General features: G+C 37.2%; 1 protein-coding gene across 1 annotated transcript in view; it reads left to right on the top strand.

Moving 5' to 3' along the window:
- LOC103510482 overlaps positions 1–12,466 on the top strand; it is a 122,572-nt gene that overhangs the window by 47,531 nt on the left and 62,575 nt on the right. The window contains exon 4 of the mRNA XM_026824615.1: positions 1,855–1,935. Within this exon, the coding sequence (XP_026680416.1) occupies positions 1,855–1,935 (81 nt within the window). The remainder of the gene's footprint in view (positions 1–1,854; positions 1,936–12,466) is intronic.

Genomic DNA, 12,466 nt, shown 5'->3' on the forward strand with positions numbered 1-12,466 from the left:
AACACAGTCCACATCCTTTGTCCTTGCAGGTAATGTCAACAACTAAAATCAAACATCCTATATGGGGTGTTATCTTGATAGCATAGATTATTTTTCGTCAAAAATAAATTTGCCCCGAAGCTACTCAGACCATCTTGATGGAACAATGTCCAACAGACTAAAGAAGCAATAGGATATACTCGGGTACCTATTTGCCCGCAGCAATTTTAAAACATTATTGGTGTGCGTATTAATCCTAACATAAAAGCAATTTTCCGAGTTTAAGACGGCACTATAACAAAAGAAACAGCCTAAAGTAGGAGTCGATCCAATAAGATTGCGTGTTGTTACAGTTCTTTCCTAATTCTTCAGTACCTACCGTACACATATTCTTGGTTTTCTATTTCACTAAATATATTGCAATGCGTCCCCATTAGGACATATATCCACAAGGTGCCTTATTAACTTATCATTGATAAGAGAGAACCATTACTTATCTTCTGAATATGAAGTTCTATAACAAAAGAAACAGCCTAAAGTAGGAGTCGATCCAATAAGATTGCGTGTTGTTACAGTTCTTTCCTAATTCTTCAGTACCTACCTTACACATATTCTTGGTTTTCTATTTCACTAAATATATTGCACTGCGTCCCCATTAGGACACATATCCACAAGGTGCCTTATTAACTTATCATTGATAAGAGAGAACCATTACTTATCTTCTGAATATGAAGTCTTCAATTCATTTGTTCCTCCTTCATTTGTTTAGTAGACTTCCCCCTACAAGCATCTAATTCATCGTTTTGTTTGATCTCGACGTCACCCATTAGCCTTGAGCCTGAAGCAATTGAAATAGTTTGATGAATTACCCAGAGAGAGTTGATAGGAAACGATGCAGTTATCAGGAGTTGTGCACTTGATTTTCAACAGGGTCAATAGAGATTCTCTGATGTTACTATTGATTCTAGATTCCGGAAGTTTTGCGCCACACCTTTTGCTGAAATTGAGATTTTTGATGCGGATTGTGTGCGGAGAAAATAGTGTAACTCTCTTGATGAGCTATTTGCCATTACAAAGTACCTAGGGAAAAGTTACGTATATGAGCCGTTTTCTGACTCCTTGTTGTTTGACCATTGCTCATCTTGGTGGTTTGGTTGTTTGTTTATTTTTATTTGTCCTGACTAATAGGTCTAGGAAATTGGTTGTTATAAGGTTGTGTAACTCCTGATTTTTAAGTGTCAGAATTTTTAGTGCCTTATGTGTTGTGACTTCTGACATTTGACATATACCATAGGTACATTCTATGACTCACTATCGTTAACTGTCGTAAGTAGGTTCCTATGGTTTTATTGTTAATGAAAGGCGTCAATCTTTGCTACATCTTCTTTAACTGCGCCTTTTCACAAATTTATTTGGAATTGGCGTTACGCCTCCTATCTAACGCTTCCTCCCTGCTCCTTTCTTTCTCATGTCAAACTTTGCTGCATGCACGTATCAAAATAAAATGTAATAATTATACCTTACTTTCAGAAGTGATTTTTGATTGCACATTTTATTACCATATTCTTTTGTTCTCATATGACGTCTATTTATTTGTGAGCCTGTAAAAGTACGTCCAAAACGGGTGATTTTTATGCCTACCTACATACCTATATGCATAATAATGCACTATTGAGTCTATTGGTTTCTTGTATATATTTTCTTCGTGCTCTTTTGTTTCAGGTAAGATGCATGGATTTTTCTTCGGCGTTAACTGCCCGACTGTATTGGTTAGCTATGGTTATATTGGTTATGGTTCTGATGCAAGAATTCGTAAGTTTTTCCTTATTTAACTCCTGTTATCCGATCTATTTTCTTCGTGCTCTTTTGTTTCAGGTAAGATGCATGGATTTTTCTTCGGCGTTAACTGCCCGACTGTATTGGTTAGCTATGGTTATGGTTCTGATGCAAGAATTCGTAAGTTTTTCCTTATTTAACTCCTGTTATCCGATCTCATTTTCAAGATCAATTTTAGTTACTGCGCGATTTGTATGACTTGTTTTGCATTCGATAATTCGATTTTGCGAGGTTTGCACAAGGCTTTCTTTTTCTCCATCGACGATATCCGATCTCATTTTCAAGATCAATTTTAGTTACTGCGCGATTTGTATGACTTGTTTTGCATTCGATAATTCGATTTTGCGAGGTTTCCACAGGGCTTTCTTTTTCTCCATCGACGATTTTAGACAACTAGGTATGTATGTGGGTAAATATGTTAATAACGGCTTTGGGTAAGCCGGACCTCCTCTGGATTTGCGTGCTCTTAAATCTTCCTTCCGGCTCGATCTCATTTTCAAGATCAATTTTAGTTACTGCGCGATTTGTATGACTTGTTTTGCATTCGATAATTCGATTTTGCGAGGTTTGCACAGGGCTTTCTTTTTCTCCATCGACGGTTTTAGACAACTAGGTATGTATGTGGGTAAATATGGTAATAACGGCTTTGGGTAAGCCGGACCTCCTCTGGATTTGCGTGCTCTTAAATCTTCCTTCCGGCTTATTTACAACATCTTTGAACATTTTTTACAGCATCTTCTGTAGTTGGTTTCTCTTGGTGTGTATTTGGTTTCCGACCGTTCCAACTTCCATATTTGTTCGGATCGAGATCATATTTTATTATAATTTATAATAATTCCTTCTCAGCATGATCAGAAGTAAAATCAATACACGAGAAGCGAAGTCTGATTTAGATATTAAGACAGTATTACATGCTTGATTTGTAATCTTTTTAATATCTCTATGAAATAAATAGTATGGAATTTTATACATAAAAAATTATAAACTAACAACTCTCGTTTTCTACATAATAAATCTGCCCGGTCAAAGTAAAAGTAGACAAAACATGAAACTGAATCAGTTTGTGATGTCTAGTGATGTTTTCATTTTCAATCGAAACAAAACATAAATATTAATATAGCCTGGATCAGTAGAGCAGAGAGCTAGACTAATCACTCAACTGCTCATTGCATTACTCACTCAGGGGCTAACTTCTAACTTGTGTTGAGTTGTGATGTGCATGGGCTGTGTTACGTTGAGCACCTGGAGGAGCTAGGAGCTTGGAGTTTGTTGATACTTTTCGAGGGCATTAACTTTATTATTCTTGTCCATGAGATTGAAAAAAGGATTCAAACATTTCACATACTCGATCATCTTTGCTTATTTTGTTTCCATGAATCTACAATTCTACAGTAAACAAAACAAAGTGCAAAATTCAACAGCAACCAATAAAAATGATGTTTTCTGAAAATCCCTATCACAAGTCGAGGGATCCATGGGTGCTCTTTGTTGGAAAAACTAGAAGATCCACACATTCCGACGTACTCTGTGCGTTTGTTTGTTATTGATGATGGCCATTATTACGTATTGTCTACATATTTATTATTGCGTCATGGCGATTGGTGATAAAGGGTTTCCACTGTTTTGGAAAATTCACGTTAATAAATAACTTAATTAAGAGATACTATTGTTACCTTGGATGAAATTGAAATTGGCAAATGCTTTGACGTAGAGACAGTATTCAGTATTGTATGAAACAAAGATATCGAACTTTAAACTAAAGTTCTTACCTAACCCAAAATAGAAATTATTGCGATTATCTAACAAAAATTTATTAATAGTATTAATACTAATATGTATGTCGGTAAACAAATGCTGGTTAAATATTCAATACCGCTCTATCAATGAGAACAAAAGCTTAAAGCTCTCGATTCATTGAACTCTATTGTGTAACTGACATAGTAACGATTCCATCGGATAACCCCAACGGTTGAAGTGTTGAACCAAACAAAAGTGCCATTCTAATAAATCATAGTAAAAGTGAACTAGACTGTTTTATCCTAGCGAAAGAGACTTGAGCAGAGGATTTTGCATCGGTGTTACTGCAGAAGGTATTTTCTGCCACCTAACCGACTATAACCTTTAGAGCTCTGCTCAGTTATCATGTCAAAAGTCAGAACTCCTGTGTTGAGTTGTGATGTGCATGGGCTGTGTTACGTTGAGCACCTGGAGGAGTTAGGAGCTTGGAGTTTGTTGATACTTTTCGAGGGCAATAACTTTATTATTCTTGTCCGTGAGATTGAAAAAAGGATTCAAACATTTCACATACTCGATCATTCAACAGCAACCAATGAAAATGATGTCCCACACATACCGGCTGCGTGAAAAAAAGTGGCCCTTGTTTTCTGAGTTCCGTCCCGAGGGTAAAATCCAAGTTCCGTCCCTCCGAGTTACTACAATTACGAGCCTGAAGGTAAGGATGCCAGACTTGACTACCGCTCTATCAATGAGAACAAAAGCTTAAAGCTCTCGATTCATTGAACTCTATTGTGTAACTGACATAGTAACGATTCCATCGGATAACCCCAACGGTTGAAGTGTTGAACCAAACAAAAGTGCCATTCTAATAAATCATAGTAAAAGTGAACTAGACTGTTTTATCCTAGCGAAAGAGACTTGAGCAGAGGATTTTGCATCGGTAAAAATATTGGCAGCGCTCAATGACAGGGAAAAAAACTTGTGCTTCCCCTGACGGTACTGATTATACGGAGCTGCGGAATTGACATTCTGATGGTCTTTTATAATTAATTGCAAGGTCTTGTATAATGAACTGTATTCCCAATCATGTATGCAGAAAGTATGTATCCTATCATATGTATAAACGAGACCCTATTTAGACTGTTGGCTGCTGGGGTAAAGGGACTTTTTAGTCCTATTTGGGTAGGATTAACGAGGTTTAAATTTCGCTACGTTTTGGATCAAGCTTTGAGGAACTCCAGCAGTCAGGTTATAGATTATATTAATTTTTATACGCTCAGCTTACTTACGTTCCTGTTTGAAAATATGAAATGCAAATTGACAGGACCTAGCCCAAAACTAGAAGTTAAGTGTAGCGTATCCTCACTGGTCTCTATCCTAGGCAGAAATCATTGTTCGTTCCAGACCTACCGTGCTGTAGGTACAAATAGAAGTAGGTTTAACAAAGATTCCAGATTTTATTGACATTAGTGTCCAGAGGCAACGTGAGCTTTTTTTGAGCAAAAGTATTATCGCTCCACTGACGTTTGCATAAAATTATGCACTGCATTGTTGCATAACGATCACAACAATAAGCCAAGTGAAATCTTACACAATGTTTTATCGTTGGAGCTTTGGGTCTTGCAAATGTTGCTCCCTAAGTCCCTTTGTTAGTGACAACGGTGTTAGGTGGTAGGTAATCAAATTGAAAATCCTAGTTTTTCTTGTTCCTCCTCTCCTCCTGGTACTTAGTACAAAGGTAGAGGTACATTATTTTCATCGCCTGTTCCAATAGTTTTGCTTGCTTTGGTTCATGGGCCCTCTTTGATATAAAACTCGCGTAAACCCGCGATCTAGTGTGCTCATTCCCATCTACAAATCCTAAATCTAATTTTAATCTATTAAAATAGCAAGTTCATGAGATCATTCTATTAGCAGTATTATGAGAGTATGAGACTATGTTTAGTCTATTCATTTTAATTCATCGTTTTGTTTGATCTCGACGTCACCCATTAGCCTTGAGCCTGAAGCAATTGAAATAGTTTGATGAATTACCCAGAGAGAGAGTTGATAGGAAACGATGCAGTTATCAGGAGTTGTGCACTTGATTTTCAACAGGGTCAATAGAGATTCTCTGATGTTACTATTGATTCTATAGATTCCGGAAGTTTTGCGCCACACCTTCTGCTGAAATTGAGATTTTTGATACGGATTGTGTGCGGATAAAATAGTGTAACTCTCTTGATGAGCTATTTTCTATTAAAAAGTACCTAGGTAAAAGTTACTTAGGTATATGAGCCGTTTTCTGACTCCTTGTTGTCAATATTATTTTGTTAATGTTCGACAGTTGCTCATCTTGGTGACTTTAGGCTGTTACTTTTGTCGACGATAGGTCTAGGAAATAGCTAGTTACAAAGTTCTGTGACTCCTGGTTTCAAGTGTCAGGATTTTTACTGCCTTATGACTTCTGACATTTGGACTTGACATGTACGATGCGTCCTATGACTCACTATGGTCAACTGTAGTAAGTAGGTTCCTATGTTTTTATTGTTGATGAAGGGTGTCAATCTTAGCTACATCTTCCTCTTTTTGTTCACCTTTTTACAATTTTATTTGGAGTTGGCGTTACCCTCCTATCTAACGCTTCCTCCCTGCTCCTTTCTTTCTCTCTCATGTCAAACTTAGCTGCATGCAGGAATCAAGATAAAGTGTAATAATTGTAGGTACGTACCTTACCTACAATTATTACACTTTTTGACAATAAAATTAGTCGAGTAAATAGACCAATTTTCTTAGAACCAACACCTCCAAAAAGGAATAGATTTGAACATGGTCTTTATATCTACGAGTATACCTTACTTTACCTTGCCATTATAATGATGGAGAGGTAGAGACTGCAGGTCGCACCAACATCATTAACAAAGGCCCTCCACACACTGGAGAAACAAAATATATATCCCTCAAATTTAACACATCAGCTTCCAAGTGTAGAAAAATAGCTTAAACACCAGAGAATATTCCTGAGTTGTGCTTTGATCATTGAATGAAAAATCAAAGCTCTTATGGTATGACTTGTAAGTTCAATGAACATCGCTCAGAATCAGCGAGATCGCTGGACTTGATTTGATTCCGACATGATCAAGTTAGCCAGTACTCACATGATATTGATCATGTGAACAACATACATGGAAATAGAATTTACGTATGGTATGAGACTGGAATGGAAACACTTTTTTCAAACAGTTGGACATTCCTTCAACGGATTCTAACGATGCCATGTCGAGATAGCTTTAGCAGTGCTCTTCTTTGCAGATGGTTTGATTGTGATATGAATTGAGTAGCCCAATTCCAAAAGTGGACAAAGGCTCAATTTTTAGAAATTGAGTTTTTGGTATACATATCTATATTCGTCTTTTCAAGGCGAATCGATTGTAAAGATCGTCAGGCGTAAAAAATGTATCGTCAGGCGTATAAAGGGGCGTAAGTATCAGCTACGGTACCAAACATGGACGAAAATTCGCGTTTTGCCAATTTAGGTTCCGAAAATTAAAAAAGCCTATTTTTGAATAGCATTTCCGGGTCCAAAACTAGACAAAATAGGATAGAGGATAAACAGGACAAAAACCTTACGGTTCCAAAAGGGGACGAATCGGATTTTCGGTGCTAAAACTGGACATCTCGGAACTTTGAAATTAAATAACTAATTAATGTCAACTTTGTCAGAAATTCCATAAGTACTAACAGAATGAAGAATCCCTTAGATTTTAGCTTTTTTTAAGACCAAAACCATTAAAATTGGTTGCTTCTTTCAAAAGATACGAGTTTTTCGTGTTTTCCCTATAAAAGTTTATAAAGCCTTTGTCCACTTTTGGAACTGGGCTACTCAATTATAAAGTTAGCATTCACCAGGCATGAGGGACAAAACTTTCACTGTCGTCAGCAATTTCTCGTCAAGTAGCTTAATGCCTATGAAAACACTATTCAGATGAAATAGAATTTACGTATGGTATGAGACTGGAATGGAAACACTTTTTTCAAACAGTTGGACATTCCTTCAACGGATTCTAACGATGCCTTGTCGAGATAGCTTTAGTAGTGCTCTTCTTTGCAGATGGTTTGATTGTGATATGAATTGAGTAGAGAAAAAAATGTATCGTCAGGCGTATAAAGTGCTTCTTTCAAGAGATATGAGTTTTTCGTGTTTTCCCTAAAAAAGTTTATAAAGCCTTTGTCCACTTTTGGAACTGGGCTACTCAATTGTAAAGTTAGCATTCACCAGGCATGAGGGACAAAACTTTCAGTGTCGTCAGCAATTTCTCGTCAAGTAGCTGAATGCCTATGAAAACACTATTCAGATTGGCTGCCTGGCTGGCTCAGCCCAAGTGTTGAAGAGGAAAAAGGTGTCCATTGTTAGTGTACCTGATGTTTTCTTGGAAATTACCATCCACTACAAATACAGAACCAACCTTTGTTTTCGAAATCTTTTCACATCAACCTTTGTGAGTTCTAATCAGTCCCAGAGTCCTCGAAATTTGAAGCGGTTCTGAGGAATGGAAATTACCATCCACTACAAATACAGAACCAACCTTTGTTTTCGAAATCTTTTCACATCAACCTTTGTGAGTTCTAATCAGTCCCAAAGTCCTCGAAATTTGAAGCGGTTCTGAGGAAATATATATTTGGTATTCGTACACAAGTACAGCACAGAAGGTGGATATTTACTCAACTTTCCTATGAAATGAATGACTCTTAACAAATTATCTTGTAGGTATTCTAGAGATCAAGAGAAATTCAAAGGATAAATCACAGGAAATAGCCTGCGAAAATCCGAATGATTGTTTGTCACGTCTAACTGTTCTATGAGATTAAAGGCTTGGTTGTTGGTTAGTTAGCCTTAAGTACTTATAAGAAATCAAAACTCGCCTACCATTCCACAAGGTGGGTGGGTGAGTGGCTGTTGGTGTTCTTGTCCAATTATTATAAAATAAGTGCAGTGTAAGGAAATCACTTTCTCTGTTTACACTGTAAATATGTCCTCTTCATGACCATCAGGTACCCGCCTTCACTTTGCACACTCCGGAGGCTCTTTCTCCATGAAGTAAACTTATCTCTGATATCATGAGCATCTAATCTAAGAGTTGATCTTGGTACCGCCTTCGTTATTGTTTTATGAATGTTTTGAATGCAAGGTTTTGCATAACATTGATTTCTAATGGACATTATTTGGCCACGTAAGTGACATAAGACCCCAGGTGTGGGAAGAGGTTTTGAAAAGAGCTGACATGAGCAGAATGCCATTACCGCGCACCGTCCCAAGCGACAAATATGATTGGGGCAGCTGAAACGTAAATAACGAAACCCAAGCTGACACTTGTTCCACGGTACTTAAATTTCCATTTTTTAATGAAAATTTCAGTTTAGTTTCTCTACATTTTATACTATTCCAAAGAATATAAATTTCCAAGTTTTACTATTAAAATAATGTGAACCGTTTAGCATATTGCTCGCTTCTGCAAATTTGTCTGAACAAGAGCTTTTGTTTCCGCCAGCTGGGACAATTTGACTAACTTTCTAGATTAAGAAGATGGCATGACGCTGTCGAATTTTTACCCAGATAGAAAACTGAGCTTCAAGATGTTCACCAATTCACCATGCTCAAGTAATAATTGTAATATACATAGTTGACGGATGTTCCCCTCGTTCAAATCAGGATGAGACTCAGTGATTGTCATGTCTTCATAGTCTATGATTAATGAATCTTTTAGATGTATCTGATTGAATAATTCTATGAAAACTATGTGTGTATATTCGACCATTTGTTTGATTTGAAACAATAATAATCGAATCAATTGAGTGAAGATTTCACGATATGATCTTGATCTTGTGGTATCTTGCATAACAGCTCGAGATTCGAGGATACATCTGAGAGCCGAATTTCAAATAGCACCGATAAAGATAACGCTATGTTTGCCGATGAAGGTTTTAATAATGGTCTGTCTCTAGATCCTTAGTAAAGTGTACACAAATTAGGATGTACATAAGTAATTAAAGTTGTTCCAGAATCTTTTAAAAATGTCTAAAAATAGGTACTTGTGGGACATTACAAAATGGTCGTCTTTACCTATATAAAACATAGTTGGTAACACATTTTTATTCCCTGTAAAAATGAGATGTTCCGAGTTTTTATCAAAACGAAAACATCGGATGAGTTGACAAAACCTAATAATAAACTAGTCAAATAATACATCCGGAGGGAGGCTAGAGTCATATTAAAATCTTCCTGTGAACAATCAAAAGAGCATCATGACCCCCAAGTCCTTACTTTGGAGACAATCTGAAAGAGAGTAAACAAACCGAGGAACTCTATAGTTGGCGGACCCTGGATTTACCCTAGCACTTCGTCTACTTATTCTTATGTGTCCACCTTGAAAGTCTCGATTTTAGCTGTATTAAAGTTACAAAATAACTCATTTTGGCAGTATAACTGATTTCGTGATTTCTTTAGTTCAAACTAGAGATCATTCTTCCAAATTTACTTCATAGGTCCTAGCGGTAAATTTTCGTCTACAGGACTCAAAAAATGTGCCCAACTAATGCTCTTCTACTAAAAAGATTTCCAAGACAGATACATATAAAATTTTACAAAGATGACAGAGATGACAGTGCGTTATTAAATTATAATTCATGGCCGATGAATCAGGCCTGTGTCTAGGATCAACAACTCATCATAACTGCATGATAAATGCATCTTGTATCATTCCAATGGACGTAAAAGGTTTCAAGAATTAATTGCAAAGTTAGTAACAATTAACAAAAGCCCTAATGCTGACAAATTTGCCAATTGCAAGACAGTGATTTCAACTAACTTGTGATTATTATCCCTAAGAAGTTTGTCACCTTCAATATTGTTGGGAGAAGGGGGTAGATGCTAAAAGACCTTTTTTTAGCTTTACAAAGCACATGTAAATGATTCGCATATTGGTCTCAAATATCTGTTACTTAGATAAGCACAACTAAAGACCTATGGGTGCTGAAAAGCCGTAATGGCTTGCCATTAGTATTAGAGAATTCAGATGTGGATTCAGTGTATTTTCGATACCTTTGAAATCCGAGCCTGGGACTTGTTATCTGTTGTGATGTTAACATGTCCTGGGTATTAATAAAAATTTATATCAAATTTAAACCGAGTAGGATTTGATAATATAAAGAAGAATAATGTGCTCGTTGAAATTGTTATCTAGTAATGAATGAATCCTGTGTGATCTCTTTGACCTGCCAGTCCGGTCATCTCATCCTCCCATAACATACACTCACATGTTGAGTTTTAAGTGCTTATTAAAACATTATGCTGTCAGGATGCACATCGTAGACTGTGAGTGTTCAAGTTCATGTGACTTGAGAATCCCTAAACGTTAGACACATTCGCCTGAGACTGACATTTGTTGTTGATCTTAATGGTTTGGTCAGAGTTTCTGCAACAGTGTACGTTGGATGAGTGAAAAAATTGAGGAGCGATGCATTTGCAAAGCTTTTACGGGTCAGACGGTGTCTTTCCTTGTTTGGCAGTTATAAAATAACATTTTGTATGGCTTATTTGTGTGATACAATAAAAAATTGCATAACAAAAGAATTTTAGACTGAACTTGGCAACTAGCTGGGTACAGGTGGGTTGTGTAAAAGAAACACATGTGTTCGGAACGTTATTTACTACTATTCCATGTTGCCATGTGTTGTAAGGACAGGGTGCTCGGATTGTGTTGCTTGGTACATAGACTTAACTGTCGGGGTTGCTTCTCGGCTTTCTAGCTTTAAACTTATATCTTTGGATTTACGAATATATCTCCCGTTATGACGTCAAATGGGACGAATGCCTCTTGGGATTTAAAACTTTCTTTTAAAATATGTACGTCTACCGTATGTTCTGTTTCTGTCATCAAGAATCGTAGAGCCCTGTACAAACAGACTTAACGTCTCTTGCATTGCGCGGATTAGCGCGAAAGAACTGGGTTCATATTTCATGTACTTAGTCTAAATACATCTTCCTTTACGAAGAAAAACAGTACGTGCATGGAGACTCTTTTTCTGTTGTGTTCATTTAACAATGCGTCGTAAATAGCTGGATATAAAACTCGCCTGTGAAGCATCAGCAATGTTACCAGTGTCAAGTGGATCAGTATCTGGCGGCCCGGTTGCATGTACCTCATTGTTCTTTTCAGCTAGAAACTGGTGATACTGAACATACATGTGTTCTCACGCCTTGATTTCGTATTCAGTTGAACCGGTGTTTATCGCAAAATTGGCTGCTTCAATTGTTTCTGGTTGACATTCGTGCACGTACGCAAGGCCCGTCTCATTTAGGAAAAGAATCAAAGCACAAACTGTCAACACTCATTGATTTATTGGTTTGTCTTTTTATTTGGACATGATGTAAACCATATGCTATTGAAAGTTTTAAAAGTGCAGATTCGTAGCGGGTTTTCGATGGAATGTCCGGGTTTTTGGAACCAAATGTCCTACTTTTTAAAAATTTGATCTGGAGACCCTAGTCATCGGTGACATTTGTGCAATATTATGATCCTTAGTTAATAAATGGACTGGAAGGTACTCTTATCTGAGTTCCGTCCCGAGGGTAAAATCCAAGTTCCGTCCCTCCGAGTTACTACAATTACGAGCCTGGAGGTAAGGATGCCAGACTTGATCACTGGTGACTTCAGACTCTGGCGACTGAACCGTAATAGTCATAATAATACTGTCTGAGTTCCGTCCCGAGGGTAAAATCCAAGTTCCGTCCCTCCGAGTTACTACAATTACGAGCCTGGAGGTAAGGATGCCAGACTTGACCACTGGTGACTTCAGACTCTGGCGACTGAACCGTAATAGTCATAATAATACTACGATTATTATGGAATAATCATCAGACTGGACAACTAGACAC

The sequence above is a fragment of the Diaphorina citri genome, unplaced genomic scaffold (genome assembly GCF_000475195.1).
Source record: "Diaphorina citri unplaced genomic scaffold, Diaci psyllid genome assembly version 1.1 scaffold27, whole genome shotgun sequence".
Taxonomy (NCBI): Eukaryota; Metazoa; Arthropoda; class Insecta; order Hemiptera; family Psyllidae; genus Diaphorina; species Diaphorina citri.